Source organism: Artibeus jamaicensis, unplaced genomic scaffold, assembly GCF_021234435.1.
Source record: "Artibeus jamaicensis isolate MK-2021 breed Jamaican fruit bat unplaced genomic scaffold, CSHL_Jam_final scaffold_369, whole genome shotgun sequence".
Classification (NCBI taxonomy): domain Eukaryota; kingdom Metazoa; phylum Chordata; class Mammalia; order Chiroptera; family Phyllostomidae; genus Artibeus; species Artibeus jamaicensis.
In genome coordinates, this window is record NW_026522042.1 from 9,160,793 (window position 1) to 9,187,123 (window position 26,331).

Here is a 26,331-nt window from a genome sequence, read left to right on the forward strand (position 1 = left end):
AAAAATGGATATTATTTTTAATGAAGCAAGCATCCTGGTAAGGAGTTTTCAGTGACTCGGGAGCAGTAGGGTCGGCTCAGGGCTTCTCAACCGCAGCAGACTTTGGACGGACGGCTCGCCGCTGGGGAGGACTGTCCTGTGCACCAGAGGGTGTGCGGGGGCTTCCCCGGGCTGTCCGCACCAGGCGCCCAGAGCGCTCCCTCCATCAGTCATTTCAACCAAAACACGTCTGCAGACGTCGCCAAAAGTGCCCCTGGCTGAGCACCGCTGGTTTCGCCTCATGTCCGAGATAGATTAAAAAGCACAAACACTGTAAAAATAACCCCCAAACCCTGTTATCAATAATAGAGAGTATTTTTAATCTTCCCTAGGAACATAAATAGATGAATTAGCTATAAAAGGAAGCATTTTCTTAATGTCTGTACTAAACTCCATCTCAGCCTTTGTGTAAGTACTTGATTTTTTACCTTTATGTAGGTTGCTAGAGACAAAAATAGATTCCTGGATTCTGGAGAGGGTTTCTGGAAATCAGAGGAAGTATTTGCTAACAGTCCTCTCCCCAGGGGCTATGACCAGTGTGGTAAGTTCATACCAGAGAAGGTACAAAATTCTTAGAAAGTATGAAGTCTATAGAGGACTAAAGAAATTTTATTTGTATAGAGAGCATCTCTACAATTACATCTGTGTAATGGGAAAGCAACGTTATAGTTTGGGCTAAATATTGCATATGTACATAAATGGAAATAGTTAATGAATTGCTTCAAATGACTGGGGGAAAAAATCCGAACAATCTAAGATGAAATGTTAGTTTTACTTAAAATATCTTAAGCTCTCCAGTTTTCCAGATTATGAAATACATCTTCTTAAGAATAAATAGAAGCTCAATCTTAGAATCATTAAAAGTTAACAAGGTCCTATAAACTAATGGGAAGTGTACGGGGGAAACTGGGCGGATGACTCTCTGCATTACCTTTGTAACTGTTCTGCAAGTATAAAACTTAAAGAAATAAAGTCTATTTTTAAAAGATTCTGCAAATGATATGCAACTGATAAAGATCAGTTGCACAGGAAATAAGCAGGGTTAACACAGAAAATTTAACGACTGGAATTGCACAGACATTAAGCAATCAAAATGGTTCTGACCATATGTTCAGCTGCATTGGTGTGTATCAGCTGATTATCAGTTTGGAAAAAAGCAAAGTGCAAAACTGGGGTCTCCATTTCTGCAAAAAGTGGGAACAGGCAGGCTGTATACGTATTTATGGTATATGTATTCATTTGTACATGCATATCTTAGATATACACGTAAGAAACTGATGAAATGGTTGCCTCTAGTGAGGGTGAGTTTACCATTTGATTTATGATTTACAGCAGGTCAGTTCTGAGAGTAAAAGGGAGCATCACTGATATCCCAGAGCAGTTGGCGTAAGTTTAGGGTGTGCTGGTCAATGAGGATGTCTGCTCTCCCTAGAACTGGGGGAGCAGGGCTTGGAGGTTCGAGGCGTGGAGCAGGCTTACTTTTTACTCTGTTGCACAATGACACATGGCTCCTGTGCTGTCTTTTACTTTTATCTTTTAAGTAAAATGAGACCTAGGAAATTGAATGGGCATGCAATCTACAATGAAGTCAGAATGGGAGAATGTCAAAAAAATTGATCATTTTTGACTTTCTGTTATCATCATTAAGGAAGAAACATGGCTATTATTACTAGGATTAAGGAAAAATCGGGTGTTAAAAATTTATCTAATACATCTCCTGACAACAATAACAACCTAAAGCTAAGCAGTCAGTGTAAGTGATTAAATAGTTGAGTTCAGGCTGTTGACTCACCAGACACATTAGTCAGCTCAGGTGTCCCTCCTGTCGCACAGCAACTCGCTCTTTCCTAGTCTGACCTTCAACATCCAGTGAAAAGTTTCAGAGTGCGCTTAAACTAAACTTGAACACAGTGACTCTGTAATGTTATCCAGGGCTGGGCTCGTTTCAGCCACATTGACTTAAAACTAGTACATAACATTAACAATTGTAACTTCACAAGCTGGTCACCTGGAAAAAATGTTATCACAGGGCTAGTGAACTAGAAAAACAACAATGGCGGACATGCAGTTGCTGATCTTAGAACCCAACACACATTAACCCAGTCAATCCTTTTTTGAAAAACAAAACCCTGTGGGAAATAGGCACTGTTAATATTTGCATTTTATAGATGGATAAAACTGAGTCCCTGAAGGGTAGATCACATGGCTAGTAAGGGGCAAAGTCAAGGTTTGAACCCAAGTCAACGATCCCGGGGCCTGTGTTATTAACCAAGACACTGCCCTGCCCCCTGGGTCGGGGGTGACATCTAAGAGACAAGTTCCAGTTCCAAATCCACCACACCCATCATTTCTGCATTAACACCAGGATGCAGAGTGTAACAATGGGTCAGAGTGTTTCCTGGGATTTCCCCCACGAAATTCAAGATGACAGACCGCTGTAGCTAAGTAGATGTCACTGAAAGGCTTTGGTTTCTGTTCCTCCCCAACATGGTGGAAGAGATGGACTAGACGATCTCTATGGCTTGACTTGTTCCGTAAAAACAGAAAACCCTTCTTTGTACCAGGTGCAGTGTGCCTTGCTTTAGGGACATTAATTTGTTTATGATTCCTAAAAGCCCTAGGACATTCCCGTGATGGAGGTGAACAGTCCAAGGCCCATTGTGTCATCAACCTCTCCGCTAGGCATCCTCTTGTTATCAAGTGTGGAATAAATTCTAGACCTAAAGCCTGAATGACAGAGCATCGAGTTAGTGTAGAAATAAAAGACTTCCTCCCCAGAGACAGACTGTCTCCAAGTGGGGGGTGATGTTTGTAAGGTTGCTTCTTTATGCTGTTTGGAGTTCCCTGTGGCTATGCTCCCCTTGGGGGCCCAGAGCAGGACCCATCTTCTCCTACCTCCCCGCCCCCACTCCCACTCCCAACACCCAAACTCTCCCTGGTCCACTGTCCTCTGTGCCCCAAGGCCTTCAGGGATTGACTGAGGATAGGAGGAAATCACAGGGATTACAAAACACGGTCAAGGGAGGCAAGATAGAAAACAAGATATTTTTAGCAATTCAGATACAGGGTTGGAAATAAAGGAGTAAAATCCAAGTTGGAAAATGTTGCTCTCATCCGGTTTTCATCTCCTGCTCGGGTTCCTTACCTTCAACCCACGAGTACCCACGCACCGCAGTTTGGTGCAGACAAATTCCTACTGAGGACCTCTTTTCCTTAAAATCACTGTTCGCAGTGTTCAACCCAGTGCCAATCTTCACTCCCCAAATAGACCTTAAAACCCTGGCCTTGGTCCTGGCGTTGTGGGGACATGAAGAGGGAGGAGACGGTTTCTGGGTTTTGGAAACTTGGACAGTCCCGAGTCTGTCTCCCTGTGCTCATGGTTCCTGACTGTGAGTCCTTGAATCCGCTTCTTAACATTCCTCTGAATAACAGTTTCCATCTGCTGAGCCCATGTGGGGGCCCAGGTAAACGCTCTACAAATCCCATCTCTAACGCGCATGACCATTCTGGCAGGCCTGTGTTATCGTCCCCATTTTACAGATGATGCAACCGAGGCCCAACTAGTAAACTGGGATTCCAGCCCAGTTCTCATGATCTCTCCATGGTCTTGCGGTTCTCAGCTCACTTTTCTCTCCTGGGAAGTGAAGTGAGATGGTGCCATGCTCCCAAAGCACAAGATGGGCCACACTGGTCACACACTAGGTGGTGGTGCTCACTGTTAGGGAGGAAGCCGCTCAGGGGCCTGGAGAGGTGCTGAAGTGGCACGTGAGTTGAGAGCGCAGAGCGAATCTTCCCAGCCGGACAGGATCTGGTTCTGTGGTGTTCAAGCCAAGCCCTGAGAGATAACGGTGAGCTCGGGTGTGTAGCAATGAGCAGGGGGGGCCGGGGGAGTAAGAAAGCGTTTCTAGGTCAGTTTTAAAGCGCAAAAATAGAAATGGTGATGACCAGATAGGTAACTTCAATTATTTTTTAAGGCTGCAGATTTTCAAATGTTCTAAAAGAACTAGAACACTCTGGAAGACCTTGCTTATGAGAAACAGACCAAACGCAGCATGAACTCTACCAGACTAGAAGGGATTGATTGTACCTACAGAGGAGGGTGACTGGCTGCTGTCTTTACTGAGTAATACCCTAATTCTAGACAAGGAGGGCAGACACTGTGGAGTAGGGCTTCAGAGAAGGAGAGACAAATGTCATTACCAAAGAGACAAGACAGAAAGAAGAGGTCTGGATGATGAGACTTCCCAGCCAGTCTCTGCATCCTTGTCCCCTCCCCTGAGTTCCCTAGACCATCCCCCCAGGCAGGACCCACCCTGGAAGGGCGCACACTCTGCCTGCTAGTCTGGTTCCAGGGGAACCACTGTATACAAGTAACTAGAAAGACTTTGTATTACTCACACATACAGCGAGTGGCTCTTCCTGCTACATCTCTTTGTTAGCAAGCAGGCGACCTGAAGTGCGGATGGGCAAAGAGAACTCTGACAAACCACAGAGATGTTAAACATGGCCATGCAGTGCAGGGTGTGCAGCCTAAGAGCTTGCTTTCATTTTCGAAGGGCAGTATCTGTAAAATATGGAAGCAGTCCCTTGTTAGAAACGTCCACATTTTTTCAAGTAAAACGCAATGGACAACCACCAAGTGAAGAGTCACTTCAGCAAGCTAGCCAAAGAAGCAGTGACAGGAAAGGGGAACAGTAAGTGGTGACAAACAACAGTAAGCCTGTCACTCTAAGGCAACTCCAAGAGTGTGTGCACAATAGCCCTGCCCCTTCAAGACGCGCTCACAGCTTATTTTGCCATAGAGGAAGGTAAATGTTACAATATCTCGCTACCCAATCAGCAGCACTGCGGCCTCACACCAGGAAACCCTTTAAAGTGCAGTGTTTTAAACTGTGCAAGTGCTGTTTCTGGCTCTCAGCTAGTTTTTGTTCCCTATACTTGTAGGATGGGAAAGCAGATGTGAAGTCTCTGATGGCGAAGTTTAACACCCTGGGCAACCCCACACAGGAGGTCAACAACAGCCGGCCCTTCAAAGTGGCGGGGCAAAATTCACCATCAGGAGTACAAGCGAAGAAGAACTTATTTGACAACCAAGGAAATCCCAGCCCTCCAGCGGGACCCAGCAGTGTACCAAAGTTTGGCTCACCAAAGCCTCCTTTGGCAGTGAAACCTTCTGAGGACAAGCCTGACATGGAGCCCAAGCCCCCCTTTCTGAAGCCCACAGCAGTGGGCCCAAGGTTTGGATCACCTTCATCGGCAGCCTTGCCCAGCAGGGACCCAGAGGTGAAGGTGGGATTCCCCAGACCTATAGGCCCCAAGCCCACCAACCTGCCCCGAGAAGACTCCAAACCTGCCTTTCCCCGGCCTCCCGGGAACAAGCCTGCTCTTCCTGGGGCAAGCCAAGACCATGACTTAAAGCCACCAGGTCTGAAGCCCAAGTTTAATCCTCCAGCCCAGGAAAATGAACAGAAGCAAGCATTCCCGAAGCTGTCTGGGATTCAAGGCAAGTTTGTGTCAGCCTCCCAAGACCACGACCCCAAGCCCCTGTTCCCCAGACCCATCTTTGGCCAGAAGCCATCCCTGAGTGTGGATGATGCCCACGAAGCTGAGAGCCCCGCTAAGAATGCAGCTTTACAGAGGGGAGCCTTGGCCCCCCTGGGAGTCAAGTCCAAAACGGGCCCTTTAAAACCAGCAAAGGAAGACCCAGAAAATAAAGACCGTGGAGGTGAGACATCAAGTTCACCTTTTCCTGGAGTAGTTCTGAAACCTGCTGCCAGTAGGGGAGGCCCAGGCCTCCCCAAAAGTGCTGAAGAAAGAAAAGAAGACAGGCGGATAGATGCTGCCAAGAACGTATTCCTGAACAAAATGAACCAAGAAGACCCTGCCTCTGGGGGCCCGCCTGCCAAGTTCCCAAAAACACCATCTAAGGTGGCAGTGGCAGGGCCCTGGGGCCAAAGTCAAGAAAAGGAAAAGGGCGACAAGCATCCAGCCACCCCCAAGCAGAAGCCCCTGCCTCCCTTGTCCGTCCTGGGCCCCCCACCCCCGAAACCCAGCCGGCCACCGAATGTCAACCTGACGAAATTCTACAAAGCTGCTTCTGGAAACAGTGAGTTCTCTCGGTGTCTATCTAACGCATTTTGCTCTGCTGCAGAGGGTGTCTTAGCTCCGGGGGGGAAGTCTGTCCTCAGGGACGATTCCATTGGTATCTGCTGTGGCTTCTTTGGCATGATTTCCTCTTGGTTGGAGAGGTCTGAAAGGTGGGTCTGGTTTGGGGGGTGGGGGAAACACATCCATTGGATTTGGTATGTGGTTTGGCTTAAAGATAGTCATTTCATTTACTTCCTTAGTTTGGTTTCATTTCTGTTGAATGAGACAGAGGTGGGTTATTCATACTACCGCTCGGGAGTTGTATGGAAACAGGAGTGAAACACTGAGGCAGTGAGTCTCAGTGGGGCAATTTGGACAGCCAGGGGGCATTTGGTGATGTCTGGAGACACTTTTCATTGTCCCAGCAGGACAGTACCACCGGCATCTAGACAGTAGAGGGCAGGGATGCTGCCACACATCCTACAGTGCACACGACAGCCCCTCATACCGAAGAAACACCCAGCCCCGGAGTCAATAGTCAGAGGCTCAGAAATCCTCCTCCAAGTGACTGTGAGTGTCCACAACCTCACCATGTGTTTCCTAAGCCCGATATTCAAATAAGAGGACAGCGGGGCTCTGGTGAATGATTTTCTCTTCTGCTTTAGCTGTTTTCTACTTCTCAACATAAAGCTTTCTGAACTTCTCTGATTCATAGGGTAGCACACAGCTGGGATAACAAGCCAGGCAAATGCATATATCTTCTTCCAGGCTAGTGGTTTATTTTCTACCAAAGATGTTACCACAATACTGTGGCAGGTGCCATCATTCGGTGCTGAGAGACTTAGTAAAGATGTGTAACTCTGCATAGTGATGAGGGAAACGCACATGTGCCTGCAGTGTGTAAACTCACACAGTTTAGGCAAATAATGTGTTACTGTTGTTTACTGAGGGGATGGGAGGCTTATAGTGACTATTCACTATTAGACACATTTTTCTCTTTACAAATGTGTGCTCCCATTAAAGCTATTTCAGGCATAAAGGTTGTTTTTCTCCTCTGGTTCTGTAGAAGTATTTTGCAATAGGGCATCTTCCTGGCATCAATATTTTTAGAGTTGATCAACAGATTTGGGATCAAATTGTCCATTAATCCATTATGCAGGAAAGTAGGTGTGGAATGACCCCATGACCTTCTAGAAAGACTTGGGCTTGTTACACTGTGTCCTTCTCATTTTAACACTGATCTATGACTCAGGAATGTTGCTTCGGGGAGACCTTCTAAAAAGTCCCTTATCGCTCCTTCTCCGTCCTTCTGTACCTCAAATTGTAAAATGTTGCTGTCCCAGCCTCCATTCTATAGCTCTACTTCATGCCGAGCAAACTGTTGTGGTGTCCAGCAGACACCCTTAGGAGCTTCTTTCTGTGTCCTCCACCTAGTGTCCACCCCACTCCCAGGTTTGGGCACTGGAAACCAGTGACCCTGTGCCATGCCATTGAATGAGCTTTCATGCACACTCTTGGATCCTTTCTACTGGCTCTCCAGTCCTGTCAAAGTCAACACTGAGCTGATTTTCAATACTGCTCCAAGGGACCCAGGCATGATTGCTTAATGTGAGAGTGGATGCTTGCACTTGTCCTTCCCTTTGCAACTCCTCCTCACCTCCTGAGATGCACCCCCACTGCTCAGGTGCCCCATCACGTGGCCTAGATTCTAAGCCCTCTCATCAGTGCACCCTGCTTCCAACTCTGACCCCTTGGTAGGTGTTGTCCTCCAGAATGGACCACATCCCTCTTTATCCATCTCTTCCACAAATCAGAACTCTGTCCTTCACAAGGGAAGCTGAGCTCAGGTTAGTGTCAGGATAAAGCAATCTCTTTCCTAAATTGACATCCTGAATAACACCCTTTTAAAGTACTTACTTCCTCTTAATCTATTTTTTAAGTAAAGATGACATCTAACTCCAAAAAACAGCAGGTGTAAACAAGTGTAAAGTGGGACACAGTGAAAGTCACCTTCCATCCTTTACTGCCACTTGCTGGGTCTCCCCAGCCTCTGTCCGCAATGAGCAATCCCTCTTCTAACTTCCATGGCCCCCAGAGTTTGCATATGTTCACACAAGCAAGCAGAAATACAGATTCGAATCCCCTCACGTTTTACTCAAGAAGTAGGATATTGTATGCAACACTGTGATCTTGTTTCTTTAAAACAAAACTAATAAATCCTATATGTTTTTTCACATTTTAGTAAAGGATAATGGATTATTCTTTAAGCTAATTTAGAATTCCACTTAGGAATGTTAAAAAACACCAGAATTAGAAAGTGTGCAGTGTTCAAATGAACTAAAGCTAAAGCTACATCTAATAATTGTGTCGACTTTCAAAACTCTTAAGCTCTTTTCCTAGCCTTCCACCCGAGTCCCTCCCTTCCGGACCCATGTCCCATTCCTTAAACCTCGTCCTCAGACCCGCCTTCATCTTCATCATCTTTGTCCAACACATTTGCCATTAAAAATGTCCATTGTGGATTGAGGACTGGTACAGAAATGATATATATTTGTTAGTTGTTCAGGTTTGTCCTCCCACCAAAGTCTCTATAGTCAAAACTTAGTACTAATACTCTGTATAGTTCAACAATCATTTTTCTAACAAATGAGATAACCCTTGCCAATCGACTTGCATGCAAATGGAATAAGCTTCTATGCAAAATAAATATTATACACAGAGTCTATATTGTAGATCTTTGCGGCTTACTTTCTTGTAAACCAGAAGCTCAAATCCCCTCACGGGGATTTGCAAACACATTGCTTTTTTAATATGGAGCTAATAACTTTTTTTTCCAGAACCATTTAAAGTTAAAAAAAAAGCTAAACTTTTCTTAAAAATTCAAAATATCACAATGTTCTGTGAACTCACCTTCTCCCTGGTTCCTTCTGGTCCCCCAGCCAGCCGTGAGAGGACTCCCTTCCAAGTACCATGGTGCTTGCCTCACCAGCAAACTCTGGGGTGCTGCAAACCCCTGACCTGATGGCAGGTTTGTGCGTAGGAGTTAGTAAAACCTGCTGGGAAATATTCCATCCAGCTTTTTTTCTCCTAGTCTCATTCTTAGCACTGGTGAGAAACTAAGGCTGATCTTTCCCGTGTTGACTGTAAGAATGACTGGGTGAGCATTTTGACAACTGAAGGGCAAGGTCAACCTCCTAGACAGCTTTAGCAATGGGCTAATAGTGTGACTGACTCTTCGCCATCTGCTTGTGTGTCACCTTAACTCACCTACCTACAGCAGTTTGGAGCCGAAAGGCATTTGCCCTCCTTATTGCTGGCCAGTGACTTTTTTCCTGGGGGCAGGGGCGTGCGGGGTGAGGTTTTCCTTCACAGATCCATAGATCCAAAAGCTGTGGCCTTCCTACTTCCCTGAAACCAGCTTTCACAGGCACTATCTGAAAAGTGCCTTATCAGATACTTAACGATCACATTTTAGCTCAGTGTGTTGCTCACAGTCATGACAGGGGACAGGGACTTATTGCTCATCCACATTCAAGAAATGTAGGAACTGCCAAGGCTGCTGCCTGGGATGGTCGAGGATGGCCATCCTAACAGGCGTGAGGTGGCATCTCATTGCGGTTTTGATTTGCACTTCCCTGAGAGCTGCTGAAGTTGAGCATCTTATCACATGTTAGCCTGCAGATGTCTTCTTGGGAAAAGTGTCTGCTCAGGTCCTCTGCCCACTTTTCAAATAAATTGTTCATTTGGTGTTGAGGTGTATGAGTTCTTTGTCTATTTTGGATACTGACCCCCTTGTCAGAGCTTTTGTTTGCAAATATCATCTCCCATTTGATTGGTTGACTTTTTGTTTTGTTGTCTGTTTTGTGTGTGTGTGTGTGTGTGTGTGTGTGTGTGCGTGTGCAGAAGCTTTTTAGCCCCATTAATTTATTTGTCTGAACTTCCCTTGCCTTTGGGGACAAATTCATAACATGTCCTCTACAACCAATGTCACCCCAATAAATTTGATTAAAACAAAAAGAAACATAGGGCTGTGGGGATTCTTTACAGCAGGGTTTCTACAGGCACTGATACATGAGTGTGCACTGGGAATCTAAGAGCAAGTTGCCCAAAAAGCAGGAACTTTTTCTGAAGCACCGCACAGACCGGCTGCTTCGGGACACAGGGAAACCAGAGGCAGAGCTGGGGGTGCTCAGCCTGGGTGGGAAGTCACCTACAGCCTGGCTCAGCCTCCAGTGGCAACAAGAGCCTCCCATGCTCTCTGCTCCTGTGCTCCAGTGCCTGGTGTGTGCTGTGGCTGGCAGACACCCTCCCCTTTCGCTAAGCCTGAGCCCAGTCTATTTCACTTGCTCTCCTGGATCCCGGGAGAACAGTTTTTCATAAGACCTGTGTGTCTTATGAAAAGACCTACATCTATCTTAGGTTGATTGATCTTCCTAAGAACTTCTATCTTCTTCTTCATATAGAAGAAGACCTTCCTTCTACCTTAGGTTGAAACTTGTGAGGAAACACTGTTCATTGGCAGCTTGCCTGGACTTGGCTGCATAACAGAAAATGCCTTAGGAGGAGCCTGCTGTCTCCTAATCACACAGTTCATTCATGGTCAGATCTTAGGAGCTGCCTATTCTTTGTCTTCCAAAGTTCTCTCTGCTGCTACGCTAAGATAAACTAGCTTCCCAGTCTAAACCCTATTGAACGACCTGACTACCCTGAATTTTTCTCTTTGAAATGATTGCTTTTCTGTCTGGGTTCCTAAAGAAATCTCTGTCCTTGAGGTTTAAAAACAGCCAATCATTCTGCCATCATTGTTGATCATTTATCATCATTCTAAACCTGAGTCAATCATTTTGTCATCGATATTTTCTTAGAGACAACATCTCTCTGCGTCCAGGGACCTTCAAATCCCCATGCATAGGGGTCACACCATTTTTGTTTTGTTTTGTAATCTGCCCAATGGATGACAAATGCATTTACTTGCACTAATCCGTGGTGATACATTTCTCTTTCCCTGGGGGCTGTGTTTTCAGTCCTGGTATTGCTTTGCTCTTCTCCTGTGGAATGAAGGGCAGCTGTGCTGGTCTGGAGGGCAGTCCTTGCCAGAGTCCAGATTCTGTCCCATTGCCTGAGACCCCGTGCAGTGCCCTGTTCTGTGTAGCAAGGCCAACCACGAGAGCTCAGCCTCCTCCTGCCTCTGCTGTGACCCTGTCGTGGTAGTTACAGCTTTCTTGGTATAGGTTGCTCCTCCACCAGACTGCCCAGTCATCCCTGGGTTCACTTCATTTTTTAATATGCATGTTGATTTTAGAGAGAAGGGAGAGGGAGGGACAGAGAAACATGGATTGGCTGCTTCATACGAGCCACAACTAGGAATGGCACCTGCAACTTTTGGTGCACAAACCACACTTCAACCAACTGAGCCACACCAGCCAGGGCAGCCTCTGACCTCTGCTACCCCGGACATTTCCTGACAACAGTCCTGTTTTAAATAGTCCTGTTTACCAGCCAATCAGTTCACACTTAAACTAGGAGAGGAAGAGAATACTGCGTAGGAAAATGAGCCAAGAAAAGAGAGGGCTGGTGGGGCTGACCTAGGGGAAAACAAACTCCTCCCCTCCCAGCCCTTGGTCACTTTGCCATTGAACAGCCACCTCAGTATACTTAGGTTCCTGGTTCCCAGCTCAGAGTTCTACTTGGTCTTCGGGTTTTTTCCCCTAACTTCTCGGGTACCAGATAGTCTTTAAAATTAATTGTAGCACAACGATAATCCACGTATCACTTAATTTACAGGGCAATGTTTCCTTACAGAGATATTCAACCTGCATAGGATAAGGGCTATCATTTTCCTTAGTTATGGGAAGAGAAACTTCTGTAAATCCTAGTTGGCAGCAACATGCCATGATTTACCCTATTGTGATAAATCTCCTCATGATCAAGAGGCAAGAGTTGCTATAATTTTGAGCCATTTACACAGGAAAACGCCCAATCACTTGGCGTTCATCAACATTAGTAGCATTTGTGCTAGATCCAATAAGACACGGCCACTTGTAACACAAATATTTTATTTTACAATGGCTGAAGTAGGACATGCATACAAGATTACACAATACATACCAAATTTGACCACAAGTATTCCGTTCTCAAAATAGCCATGCAACCCATAAAAGCAAAAGCATTAAAGTGAAATTTCAATTGCTTGAGAAAGGAAGGAGACTACAAGGAAAGTCGGGTCTAAGAACCAAATACATAAAAGCTCTTTCTAATTTACTTTCACTTGTGCTTGCACACGTAAAAGTTTTCTTTCAAAAACTAGATAAGGAGAGTGAGGCAAACGTGCGTGTTATAATTCAGTCTTCACACTCAGCAGGAGATGCTCTGCTTCACATAACCTGCTAAAAAACTGTCTGAGCCACATCAGCTAAAAACTCTTTTCAGAGGCTTGGGTTCCCATAATGTGCTTTTGCCACTAAAGGTCCTTCTTTGGTTTGATGAAAACTATTTCTGAGTATGGGTTCATAGGCTAAAAGCACTGCTTTGTGCATATGGGTTTTTTATTTTTAAAACAAAATGAAATTAATTTTTGTATAGCTCCAATTATTGGAAGAACAAAATTAGGCCCGAAGAGCAGAAATCCAGCCATCTGTTTTTACAAAAATACCTGGAAATCTACAAACACGCACACAGCCACTGTGTGTGTGTATCCTTTCAGAGAAAGCAGAGTTATGATGGTTATGGCATTGTCTCTAAAGCCGAGAGAACCATCTAGATCACTCAGTTACTTGTTTTTCCAATATATGAAGAAGCAGGAAGAAAAAAAGAGTCCAGAAGTTGCAGAATTTAACTGCTATGTCAACCACTCATAAATAGACAAGAAACACGCTCTCTTCCGTTTAAATCGCCGCTGAAGAAAAAAGAATAGACTTTGTTCTGTCTGGCATAGCAAAGATAGAAAAAACACCCAGAACACCCAATAGCAATAGATACGATCAGGGAAAAGCAACCGAAGGTGAGACACCTGCTTATAGAAAAAAAAAAAACATCTGAACAAAAAATCACATGAGGTTTTTCTTTCCCCAGAGTAAGAACTCATACGCCGAGTCAGCTGTTTGTGTTTATCCAACAGTGTCTGTCCCAGGAGCTGCCCTTCCGCACAGCACAGGGCCCGCTGGGTCTGTGGCAGCTCCTAGCCACCCAACCGTGCGTGCTTGGGAGCCTGGGGGTGGCAGCACTGGCTGCAGGGCTGGCTGAGGGCTGAGGACCAACGAGGGCACAGGGAAAGCTTCTCGCCAGATAACCCCGCCCTCTTTTCCTGATGTTCTTATGATTCTCCAATCAGGTAGCTCCCAAAGCCGTCCCCGTGGGCATAGGACGAGTGCGACCAGGCAACTACAACTCTGCCTTTAAAAAAGTGGCAAGGCAGGTATATATCACAGATATGCAAAATGTATTTGAGTATTTGTTCCTGTTATTCTGGAACATAAATTGCTCAACTGTCATGAGGTGGAGAAAGAATCCTAGACTTTAAAAGCCTCCTTCAGTAAGTGGTTTATTTTCAAATCCTACAGTATCTCCCATTTCTCTTCCAAATTGTCAGCAGGTAGCTCAGTTGGTTGGAGCATTGTCCCAACACGCCAAGGTTACAGGTTTCATCCCCAGTCAGGGCACATGCAAGAATCAACCAGTGAATGCAGAAAGAAGTGACACAACAAACCCCTCTCTCTCTCAAATCAGTAAATTAAAAACATGAAGTCGAAGCACCCCACGCACACACGCTCAGTTACTGTGGATCTAGACTGGGTCTTCTCTAGGAGCCCTGCTCTCTCCCTTCTCCAGCCTTCAGCTTCTTCCTCTAGATTAGGTAAGAAAGCCACACACACTCTCTCTCTCCCCCTCTCTTCTCTCTCTCTCTCTCTCTCTCTCTCTCTCTCTCTCTCTCTCTCTCTCACACACACACACACACACACACACACACACACATTCACACACAAATATATAACCATGACTTGCTCCTCAGCCATTTTCTCAAAAGCAGTTATATGTGGAAGGAGGATAGGGCCAGTCTGTAATACACATTTCAGTCTTTCATGTTACTGTAAATTAGAGAAATTTTTCTAGCCCCAGTATGAGCAGTTTAATGAGCAGGAAACCTCCCTATTTTGTGTGGAGAGGTTGTCTTTGATGTCTCCCACGCTCTGAGTTCTTATTCCTCGGGGGGAGAAATGAACCTTGCTCTGGTTGAGTGGCATGCAACGAAATGATGCTTCAAGACCTTCCACCAGGTCCCCACCGCCCAGCTGGGAGCTTTTGCTTTCTCCCCTCGCCCTGAGTGCTTATGTAATGGACCGGCTGTCAGGGCAGACTGCAACAAGGCGAGGTAGCATCTCAGCCAGTTCAGGCTGCTGTTACACAAATACCATAGACTGCACAGCTTAGAAGCAACAGAAATTTATTTCTCATGGTTCTGGAAGTTGAGAAGTCCAAGATCAAGGCACCAACTGATTCAATGTCTGGTGAGAGCCACTTCATGGCTCAAAAATGACTGTCTTCTCACTGTGTCCTCACATAGCAGAAGAGACAAGGGAGCTCTCTGGAGTCTCTTATACAAGGGCACTGACCCCATTCAGGAGACCTCCGCCCTTATGAACGAGTCACTTCCTGAGGGTCCCACCTCTTAACACTATCACTTTGAGGGGTAGGGTTCAAGATACAAATTTGGAGGGACCACACCTTTGGTCCATAGCAGATAGCCTATGCCACCAGACCTAGGAAATGACATTCCATCATTACCCCAAATACCTGTCCGTCTTTTATTTCCTAGCTTTCTCATTTATTCTCATCTTCTAAACTATGATTTCTAAAATCTTATTTTTTCCCATTCCTCCATACCATCACCACTAATCTCCTTTTTCTGAGTCAGTGAAACCTGCTAGCAAAACCCACAAAAAAATGCCAATGGATTATTCGGACTCCAACCAGTGGTGTCCGTGTGTTGTGGATGCAAGGAACAAATTCACAGGGATTACATAGTCCTGTGGAGAAAAAGAGATGACACAGTCACTCTCTGAGTGAGGGAGCACCCCAACCCTGCCTGGACAGGCGTTTATTGCTTCTCTGGGCACATTACATGGAGGATGGTCCTTATTTATCATGCACGGGTTCTCTTTAGGTGATTACCTTTTACAGAAAACAAAAGAAAGGATGTTGCCAATGCAAGGGGAAAAGTGGTTGAACTGGTTACACTCCATCCTTGGGAGGTTTAGCATAGATTTCAGGAAGTTACTTTAAAGATATGCAGTAAACATTTGCGGCTTCAGGGTGAGGGAGTTTTAGCAAAAGCAAGCCTCAAAGCAGCCTAGGTACAACGCAGGCCTGGTTCCCACGGGAAAGCTGATCCGTGGGCCTGGCTCCTGGGTGCCGCCTCGCTCCCCGCCGGTTCTCCAAATCAGGGCTGCGCTACATTCGCCACCGCCACGCAGATCGGTTCCCTATGGAGGATTATGGAGGCCTGTGGACCAAAGAGGGTGCTGAATTCTGAACTACTAGGAAAACATGGTAAATCCCATGTGCCAACAAGACTTCGAAGCGGAAAAGCTAAGGCAGGAAATAGAAAAGCAGCTAGTGTGGTCTTTAAAATCTGGATAATGCCAGCCATGTCTTATGGAAAAATCTAATGGCCTCCACCAAAGGTCAGTAGGGGACCAAGTGGCTTGGATTGTCGAGGTCACTTCTGACTCTCAGTTTGGGCTTCTTCAGACTTGGGTCAGTGTGGGAATTGCCTCACGGACCATGGGCTCTACTGCAGTCGCCCGAACATGACTTGGTGCTTTTCCTTAGATTTCGCTGCAAACCACTTACTGAAGGCATTTTCGTGTGCACAACAGGCTTCACTGAGGGTCTGAGGAGGTGAGAGTTTACACCGCATTGAAGCTATGAACTTGAAGCGAATGATGGCTGCAACCCTTCTTCAAAAGCAGCTGGGTATCTGCACCTCGGGCTCCTGTCCCCTCTCCTATGGCTCACCCTGTCCTTTCTCTTCCTCATTTTTTGACTCCTCTTTCTCAATAGCAAAGAAAAACAACTTTTTTTTTCATTTTTCAATTTAGAATAGTCCAGCTGCCTCTAACCCAAACTCCTAAACTCAGCTGTTTTCTTCCTTTGCATATGAGTAGACACATTTCTTATTCAGAGATCTCTTCCCACCTCTTCTGAGAGTAGAAGGAGTTAGTTGAAAGGTTTGACCAGGTGAGAGGAAGTGGTTTTATTTAATATTGCTGTTGATAGTCATTATATTACTAGAAATAAATTACTGATGAATAGAATGTATTTAGGAGACTTTTGTCGATCCCGATACAAGTGCAGGAACTGAATTGTTCAAAATGGGTGTGATAACCAGGTTGTTTTGCTCTCTTAAAAAAATAAGAGGTGAAGAGCAGCTTTCTCCTAGGATTTGAAAGTTTTTGGATTCTCTCCTGAATTAAAATATTGCAAGGACTCCCATGCAAGCCGCTGTCTCTTACGAGTCTTCCCGACCCTGTGACCCTAAATGGGCCTCGAAGGAGGAAGATGGCCAAAAGGGACAGACATTCTGACCGACATTGTGTGTGTCACGTATTTAGAAGGAGCAAGAGAACATCAAAATCGGGCCTTAATCTTTTGAAGGCTATTGAATTTTAAATTGCATAAGAATGCCCCCAAAGTTTCTAGTTCAGGAAGCCTGGATGGAACCCACAAACTGGAAGAGCTGTCCCCACCACCAGGTGGTTCTAAGGCAGGTGGTTCTTGGACCACGCTGAGGAATACCTCAGCCTAAGAGACCAATCACAGTTGCGCAGGGGGGTAAAAGGGATGATGGAAAGACATAGGGTTTCTAATCCCCAGGTATTACTCTGAAAACAGAAGAAAACACCATGAGACAGGATGCTGGAAGTTAGTGGTTATATCAAATGTGGAAATGAGTGAGCGATCTGTTGAAGCAAACCGTAGTGTCCAAGGGTGGATCTTAAAAATTTGTTCAGTTAGCATAGGTGCCAAAGTGCTATTCACATTTCTAACAGCTGTGTGGTTGGGGCCAGAGTCCTGAAAGTCCTTTGCTATGTCAGGCTTACCCTTTTATTTGGTGGATCAGAAATAGGTCCAGAGACCCCCTAAGGAATGTCTGGAGCCCTTAGAGGGACGTAGCTAGTTCACAGTTTTGACAGTTGGTGGTTAAGTTGTACATACTTTGACCATCAGCCTAGAACAGCAATTTTCAACTGGTGTGCCTCAAGAATTTTGAAAACATGCAGTACCTGACTGTTTAGTCAGGGCCACTGACCTCTTTTCCTTTAGGCTGCCAAATAAAAAAGTGAAAACAACTAAACACAACAATAGCCATCTGGTGTGAATGAATCACAATTCCACCTATTTTTGTCAGATCAGCAAAGAATGTATTTTTTGGTGTGCCGCAGAATTTTAGTAGTTAGTTATGAGATGAAGCCACGAGATGAAGAAGGCTGACAGTCACTGAGTATGGTGCACCCCCCACAGAACATCTGCAATCAGAGCCTCACCGCTCTCCCCTGCCTTTCCTCCCTACCCTTTTTCTGTTCTCCATTCCATTTTATTTTGATTTCTTTTCTGCCTTCCTGCCTTGCATTGGCCTTCAGGTTAACTCAGCACAGAGTTTTTCACATGGCATGTGTAATGACTATTCATTACATTAAAAAGCCACATTTCGCACTAGGGTGGTACTCAGGGCAAAGAAAAACACCTACATGGTAAGATGAATAGACTTTGAAACCTAAATTATTAAAAGTGTCACTGTAAGAATGGCTACTGTATGACACAGGCCAGAATGACAGTGGAGCCCAGGGTCCTGCCTAAGGTGACCATGTTTGTTCCCTTGGGTAGTCTTGGTGCTTGGTGTAGCCCAGCCCCCTCCCCTCCACCCAAACCCACCAGCAGGGCTAAGGGACGAGCAGAGTTAGACCACTGGGTGTCTCCATCCTCTTAGTCCAATCAGCCCCAAGTGCAACCGCACTGGCCTCATTACCCCGCTATCCAATTACTCTTCACATGGTCACAACCATCATCTTTTTCTTCAACAAGTTTAGTGTATTAAGTAGCTATTCTTCCAACTAGGGCTGTGTTCATGTAGTATGTAATAGAAATTAAGCCAACACAAAAAAGAGTTAGTCCGTTGTCCTCAAATAAAGGGTGCACTTATTTTAAGTGGTACCTTTCAGCTGGTCCTCAAAGGTATGCATGTTGGCAGAAAAGCACTCTCAAGTTTTAATGCTGTAGATTCCTGCATTTGTGAGCCCACTGGTGAAAGGAGAGTGTGGATGTGGCCGTGACAAACACGGGATTTGTTCAGGCTTGTCACTGTGTGTTTGTGAATTGGAAACTTTTGTTAATCTTACTGTGAAGGTGACAAGAGACCTTGCTGAAAACACTATCAACGCTTACGAATCTAGGAGAAGTGAGATGACAGGAGCCCTTGTTTTGGTCTCGAAAAATGCAAGAGTTTACACAATTGCTTTTCATCAGGGAGAGTTTGGAGCAGGTGCTCACTTGCTGGAGAGCCCCAGGGTCTAGGACAACCTGTGCCACTTATAATAGGACCATAGTCCTTAGCCTCTCCGAGCCTCGGTTTTCCCATCTGTTACTAAATGTCAACTCTGTCATGGATTGTGAGGATCAAATACAAGTATAAAGGATATTTTTTAAGTTCCTGATATACCATAAAGATTTAAATCATTGACAGCATTTAATTATATTCATGAAAAGGTGATAATACTCAAATAACAAGACCCTGAAGAATAGACAAGTAGTAGATGGTAACCATCAGCATTTGCCCCAGGTATAAATCAACACTAGGAACAATGACATGCAGTTGTTGCATTGTCACACTTTATTTTGTTTAAAAACAGCATAAAATATTATCATTGTCACAGCGTCAGCTTGGTCCTCATTCAGACACATCTGTCTCGCTGCACTGCTGTCTCCTTGGGTGTGAGTTTTGCTCTGTGTTGACTTCAGAGTCCTCCTCTCTCCGTGTTGGCTTTTCTTGAATGTTAAGAGGTTCTACGCTTGTGCACATGTTGGTAGTAAAGACTCCTCCAAGTCCTCTCCCACACCCCTTCCTTCCCCAGCGTTCTCCATCTGTTAGTGTGGGGTGCTCTCAGTGGGTGCCCACTCAGTGTAACCCACCCTTATGTGCTCTGCTTGGGCTTCTGGGACCTCTTTCAACTGAGCTCTCCGCAGACCTAGCTTTCAGAGCACAGGAGGCAAACACAAGGCCTAAGGGCCAAATCCGGCCCTCCACCTTGTTTTACCTGGCCTGCCCCTTGTTTCTACCCGGTGGCAGTGCCGAGCTCCTTGGCCCTAGTTAGGGAGTAGTTACATTTATACAGTCCTAAAATTACATTCGGCCCTTTGAAGGCAACCTCGAGGCTGATGTGACCCCCATGAAACTGAGTTTGACACCCTGTTTTAGAGGTTCCTCATGGCTCTGGTCCACTGTAAGTTTTCTTTCTTGTTTTTCAGCGTATTTATGGGCATTTTTTTGGTCAAATATACTCTATACTTTATAGCGATTTTGGGTGAGCAATGTTGCCATAGTACGTCGTCAGCCTGCTGTCTTGATCAAGAACTTTTCAACACGTAGCTAAGGGAAAAACATTTTACTGTAAAACATCTATCAGGACAATGCTTAATGGGTTATCTTAAAAGAGACATCAAAATCTAGGTTTGCACCATGCAGAAAACCACAAAATATTCAACCAGCCTCACGTATAGATAGGATTACGTGCCAGAGTTTGCAAGTACTCATAGGGCAGGTCCTAACAGCTCAAATGCGTACAGCAGGCTTGCTTGCACTTGTGACTAGAGATACCTTGGAGACGACCCCTTTCCTTCCCGGAGCAGAGTCCCAGAAAACCCAAAAAGTGGAACAAATGCCAACAGAAGGCATAGGGACCCTTGAGGACAAACTTTGTCACCTGAGTTTTGCTTACAGCAGCAGCTTGTTCTCTTTTTTTCTAAGGAGAAAATTCTGCCCTGAACAACTCTGAGGATAATGAAATTTTCCTGAAATGCTTAGAAAACTAATAAAAAACAGGGAGAAGGAAACAATGGCACAAAAGTGTGCAGGACAGAGGTGCCAGCTGCCGTGGGGGAAGTAGCAATGCGAAGAAAGCCTCGTTTTCACTCCTCTGCCTCCCACCGGGCACCGGATTCACCCAGTATTCTGCATCACTGCATGCCGAGTGCTCTGACCTTCAAAGCAGGTAACTCGAGGCCCCTTTTTTTCACCCTGAATTGGAGCTACCAGACAAGGGGCCTGATGGTGCTAAAATAATCTCAGCATTCCCACACTGTCTCTGTGTAGCACACTAACCCAGTTAACATGATGTATGTGGCCAGAGTCTCTCTGAGAGCCTCCCATTTAACTAAAACTTTCACTACACAAACACAGACCGCAGGCTTAAATGTCAGCATTTATTGTTATTGCTTAGAGGCATCTGCATGGTGTCTCTAGGAGCTCCCTTAAATGTTGGTGAAACCAAATGGCAATGATATATGATATTTGACCACACACACTCAGACCCACTCACGTGAACACTCTCACACACACTCGCACATGCTTGCATACATACACTGGCACACACACACACTCACACATGTGCTCGTGCACACACCAGTAGATTCGTACATGCCCTCTGGCCCTCCGTTTGGTACAGTGTGTAATGAGTAGAGAGAAAGGAGTAAAAGCAATAAAATTTGGGACTAGGGTCATAGGCAGAGGCCAAACCTTACAGGTCATGTTAAGGACTTGGAGCCTTTGCCTAAATATGAGGATGACCTAGTCATATTTTTGTATTGATTGATGTTTAGAGAGGGAGAGAGATTTGTTGTTTTACTTAGTTGTGCATTCATTGGTCAATTCTTGGATGTGCCGTGGCCTGGGACTGAACAGTAATTTTGGAGTATGAGGATGACATCCTAACCAACTCAGCTACCCAGCCAGGGCCGTGACCTGGTCATGTTTGATGTTTGGGATGGACTTTCTAGGTGCAGTTACAGAGTTGATAAGAGCCTGGATGAGGAGGTGTCAGTGGGAACGGGAGGAGGGTGGATCTGACTGGTCCTTTGGTTAGAGAATTGGGTTACCTATATGGGAGGACCATGACTTTCTTCTGAACACAGGCAATTAGAGGAACTTTGAGATGTCAAAAAGGCAGGTAGTTACAGAGTCTGGAGCCTGTAGGAGCTTCAGTTCTCTCTTAACATTGTGGATACTCCAGTCTGCTCCTTGGGTCCTGATGCTTTGTGGAGTTTTTACATTTCCACCTGTCTCATAGACTACTATCTAGGTTTGTACTGTCCAATATAGTAGCTTCTAACCACAGTGGGCTATTTAAATTTCAGCTAATTCAATAAAACTTAAAATTCAGTTCTTCTAGCCATATTTTGAATGCTCAATAGCCACCTATCACTGGTCAGTATAATACAAGACAGCACAGGAATTGTAGGCCCATCGTCCCAGGACATTGTGTACCAAACAGCCCCAATCTGATGACCTGCTGGAGACTCAGCCACGTCTCTGAAACTAAAGTAGCATCCCTGCAATAGTGTGCACGTTACACCCCATATGGTTTTCATTATTTCTGCTGTGGCCCCTCGTGTTGTGTGACTCCCGTGAAAGTGAGGACCGCGCCCCAGCATCCTCACAGCCCTTCTACTCAGCATCACATCTTTGTACCAGGGGTTTGGCAAGCATCATTGAATGAATGAGGGAGCCACAGAGGGAGTCGATACCTAAAATTCTGTTCCAAAAGTGTATAGAAAAATAATCAATCACTTATGTCATTTCTTGGCTTTATTCTAATGAAGTGGCTACTCAAAATTGAAAGGGTAAAGTGGCACAGCCTGGCTTTGGAGACAGCTGCAGCAAGAGGGCTTATTGTGCATGGTGACAACAGAATCGGAGTCGAGGCAGGAGAGGCAGAGGGTAGGTAATGGTGCCTCTGCCCCTACCGCACTCAGTTTTAACTCGACCAGCGTTCTGGGCATAACACCTACCACCATTTCCCACCCATGGAGATGACGGCAGCAGCTGCAGCAGCGCCTGTTGCTAGAGCATCTCCACTTCCGTGTCTCCTGTGTTCTGCTCCTAAAGAGCCAGGCTCCCAGCCATATAACCATAGTGATGGTGAGACTCCTGCCCACACTCTCTTCCTGGGAATGGTCAGCGTCCCACGAAGGACTTCCCTTCTCAGTCAACACCCAGCCTGAATATGCTCAATGCAGTGTTGTTACAACAGATCCTCTGGTCACCCCTAAGGATGGAAGGACCGGATCAGGGATCATGTGTTGGTGGAAAGCTCAGAAGGAGTGACGAGGCACATGAAAATAAAAGGAGAGGAGCAGCTTGAGTAGAAACACACTCTTCTTTCAGCAGCATGATGGATCCGATACACTTTCCCTGTTTATGTGCCTGGAAGAAGGAATTCCTGCTTTCCGGAACCGTGACTTGTAATGAGATCCCCGGACAAGTCAACGAGCACTTATACTCCACCCTATAAGGGCTAAAATAAGGAAAGTGAAGCCTACTGGGTGCTGTGAGACTTAACTATTCCTAAAGGGTCACAGGAAAAGCCTTCCTGTTGGAACTGACACCTAAGCAGAGTCCCAAAGAGAGTAGGTGTCGCCGAGGCCAGAAAGGACAGAGGAGAGAGGGGCTGGGGGAGAATGGGTGAGCAGGAGCTGACTTCAGAAGAGAAGGGAGGGTCTGGTGGTGTAGCAAAGTGAACTTCTCTGTGACTTAGAGTATCCCCAGAGCAGGAAGTAAGAAGTTGCTGTAAAGACAAACCTACGTATCATTCTCTGTCCCCTAAGAATGGAAATGATCTCATCTCTTGTCCTACTGGGCCCCATGTTCCCTGCTCCCCCACAGGTACTGCACCCTGTACGACTGTTCAGCTGTGCCAGGGGCCGGGGTGCCCAGTGGTCAAGGTGCCAGCTCCGGAGCCAGGCTGTCTGGATTCAAGCCCCAGCTCCGCCCCTCAGTAGCTGTCAGATTCTGGGCAAGTTAATAATTTGCATGTTTCAAAACCTATAAAGAGAAAAATAATGTTACTTGTCTCCTAAGGTTTTTGAAGAATTACATGGCTATTTCCGTAAGCAAAGCTTTTAGAACAGCACCTAGAACAAGAAAACGCTCTACAAAGGCTGGTAGTTTTACAGGCTAAAAAAACTCTTGGTAGCTAATGTGATAACAAGCTCACCTTTTCATAAGAAACAACGTACAAACTATTCTGTGCCCCAGCCCATTGAGAATCAGGACTAGAAAGATTTTTAAATTTAGCACATTTTCTGTGTGCTCTGCAAGCTATGTGTCCTAAAATAAAGGATTTCCTAGGTTTATGAGACAATTATCAGGTACCTATCAGGAAACGATTGTCATACGTTCTAAGATCTACGGGAATAAAACCTGCCTTACCACACCCTTGACACACATCCAGGTGATATTTCTTTAAGGATTAAAAAAAATTAGCCTCTTGGTGCAGTTGGAGAACTGAAGTATCGCTCATGTGCTTCTAGTTAAATGTTCTACCAGGACGTTTTTCTTTTCTTTCACACACTATGTCGCAATCTATTCGTCTTCTCCCCATTTTGCAAGGAAGAAAACTGAGGCCCGGAGATTTTTGTAATTTACCCACGGTTACTGAAGCAATGAAGAGGTGCATCCCAAATCAAATCCTGAGTCTCTGACTACAGAGTCTGAATTTGTCCTTGGGTATTTGATTCTTAAAACAGATTGTATTCCGTAAAATGCCTGGCACCCTGGGAGACATGGGAAGGTGCTCGGTAAAAGTCGTTTGTCACCTCAACTCTGCCCACCTCCTGAGAGCTCTGCAGGTTGTTAGCGAATGTGATGGGCAGAATGCAACTTCACCCTGTTCGGGAAATCCTGGCTGAAGCAAACTTAAAGTCATTTTTATAGTCTTTGATACACTGCTAATTATCGTGAATATCAAAAATAGAGTATAGTTCGTGCCAGTTTTTCAAATCATATTTGATCACAGAACTCTTCCTCTCCCTCTCTCTTTCTCTCTCTCCCCCGTCCCTCCCTCTCAGAATAGCTTAGTAGGGCCAGTGGTCCTGGGGAACTAACTCTGAAGGAAATGCTACATCAGATAAACGCAGAGTAGCAGATAATACTTACAATTCAAATTCACTGGTGAAAAACCATTCATGTTTGCTAGGAAGGCTGTGTTACTGTGCGAAGCAGAAGCAGCACAAAAAGGAACCTGGAGGCATTGTTCTAGACCTTAACTTGCTTGAGATGGGGAAGCTGAGAACAGCTTTGCAAAAATATGTCACCAGCAAAGTAGGAAGTGGGTATTCTTGCAGCTTGTCACAGCAGCGTTGGCTTTGTAGTTCAGAGTCGGAGCTGCGATGCAGGCACCTTATCTCAGAACTCACTCACCAGCGCCCTCACACCCTCACGGACGTGGGAGAGACGGTGGGGGAGGCTGGGGATTTGGGTGGCAGCCTCCTTTTACACATAAATTTTTAAGGTTCAAAAGTTTGAATTAATGCAATTGCAAAGTTTGAAAACCTTGCTGGGAAAAAATCTTCTTGCATTCTAACGATTCCCGAATTCTATCACAGCCAGCAGTTTGAGCACCGCAAGTCCTAGTGAATCCAGTTGGCCCGCAGTTCTTAACCTGGACAGTGTGGTCAGGTTTAATGTCAAGAGACTCCATCTGGGGCTTAGCTCTGTAAATTTGGGGTGATCTAGGGAAAGTCAGTTCTTCGACTGCCTTGTCATTTCCAAAATGAGAGAAATGAATTAAATCACCTCTCAGGTGCCTTCTAGTTGCAGGGTCCTGTGAAGTCAAAGGAATGGGTACGTTACAGACCTCTCCTGGTTGTTGATGACTAGAGGCCTGTCTGGATAGCGAAGACACTGTACCAGAAAGGCAGCCACAAAAATAATTAACTGGAGGCTAGCCACAGTCCTTCCGAGACCAGACAGGTGTCTGGCTCTAGCCTGCTGGGCTGCCGTATGATGTTACTGAATTTGCAGTGGTACTGAAATAGTAAGTGTGGGCCATGAAGGCCAGGAAACAATGACAGCTGACGAAAAGTTGTCTTCCGGTGTTACCAGGGCCAGCATTCCTGAGATAGTCCACAGTTTTCAAAGCCCGAAATACATTCTCTACAAGAATGAAGATGGGCGCCCTTCTCCCATAGGTGCTAAGGCCTCATGACAAGGGGCCAACCCAGGTCTGGAAACGAGGCCAACGCCAGCCTCTTCCCTTCCTGCTTCCCCCCCACCCCCCTGCCTCTGAAGCTTCGCCATGTGCATGACGCGCCCTGCTCTCCACCAGCCCCTGCTCCCCACCGCCGCCACCATCTCAGTTAAAATGGGATCAGGAAGCCAAACCAAATGACAGGCCCATGGATTGATCGAATCAGAAAATCAGGAAGCTGTGCTGCTATTTTTACTTTGCTTTTCACTTTGACAAAAAGCCTCATTACTGAAAAACTCTGATGGTTCCATCTTTGTTTCTCTTCCTGCCATTTATGACTGCCTAGCAAGCCAGACAGCATTTGTTTTTTCAAAGACTGGCACGTTCAAAGTGAAGGCACTCTTCTTTACATTTTTTTTATCCCACCCGAAGACATGCTGATTGATTTTAGAGAGGGAGGAAGGGAAAGAGAGAGGGAAGGAAACATCCGTGTGAGAGAGAAACACCAATCCGTTGCCTCTCCTACATGCCCCGTCGGGGGACAGAGTCACAACCCAGGCAGGCGCTCGGACCAGAAATCAAGCCCTCGACCTTTCAGTTTGCAGGGCAACGCTCCAACCAACTGAGCCGTGCCAGCCAGGGCTGAAGCCACTCTTAATTGTGCCAAATGAAGACTAATCATCTGGTCACCATCTTAAGTTGCAAGTTTTTATATATTTGGGTATGTGAAAGTACAGATTTGCTTTTGTTGATGAGGCCAAGTGTTACAGCAGCAGCATACCCTTCAAATCTCGCTGACCTCAGGTGGATGAAACAATGGCAGGCTTCTCAGAATACAAGACGGAAACCATGAAGAGGTCGCTGTGGGCAGCAGTGTGAGCCCCGCGCGAGAGGGAAGCCCCATTAGGCTGTGTGTTTCAAGGAAACTTATCTGCGCTGCGCACCTAACTCTGAAGCACTTAACACT

At 45.7% G+C, this 26,331-nt stretch overlaps 1 protein-coding gene across 3 annotated transcripts in view; it reads left to right on the top strand.

The window, feature by feature from the left end:
* The window catches only part of FYB1 (FYN binding protein 1), a 150,916-nt gene that overhangs the window by 60,757 nt on the left and 63,828 nt on the right, over positions 1-26,331 (top strand). For all 3 annotated transcript variants that reach the window (XM_053657301.1, XM_037138537.2, XM_053657302.1), the window contains one exon: positions 4,984-6,145. In XM_053657301.1, coding sequence (XP_053513276.1) covers positions 4,984-6,145 — 1,162 coding nt within the window. Of the gene's footprint in view, positions 1-4,983; positions 6,146-26,331 lie in introns of those variants that run through there.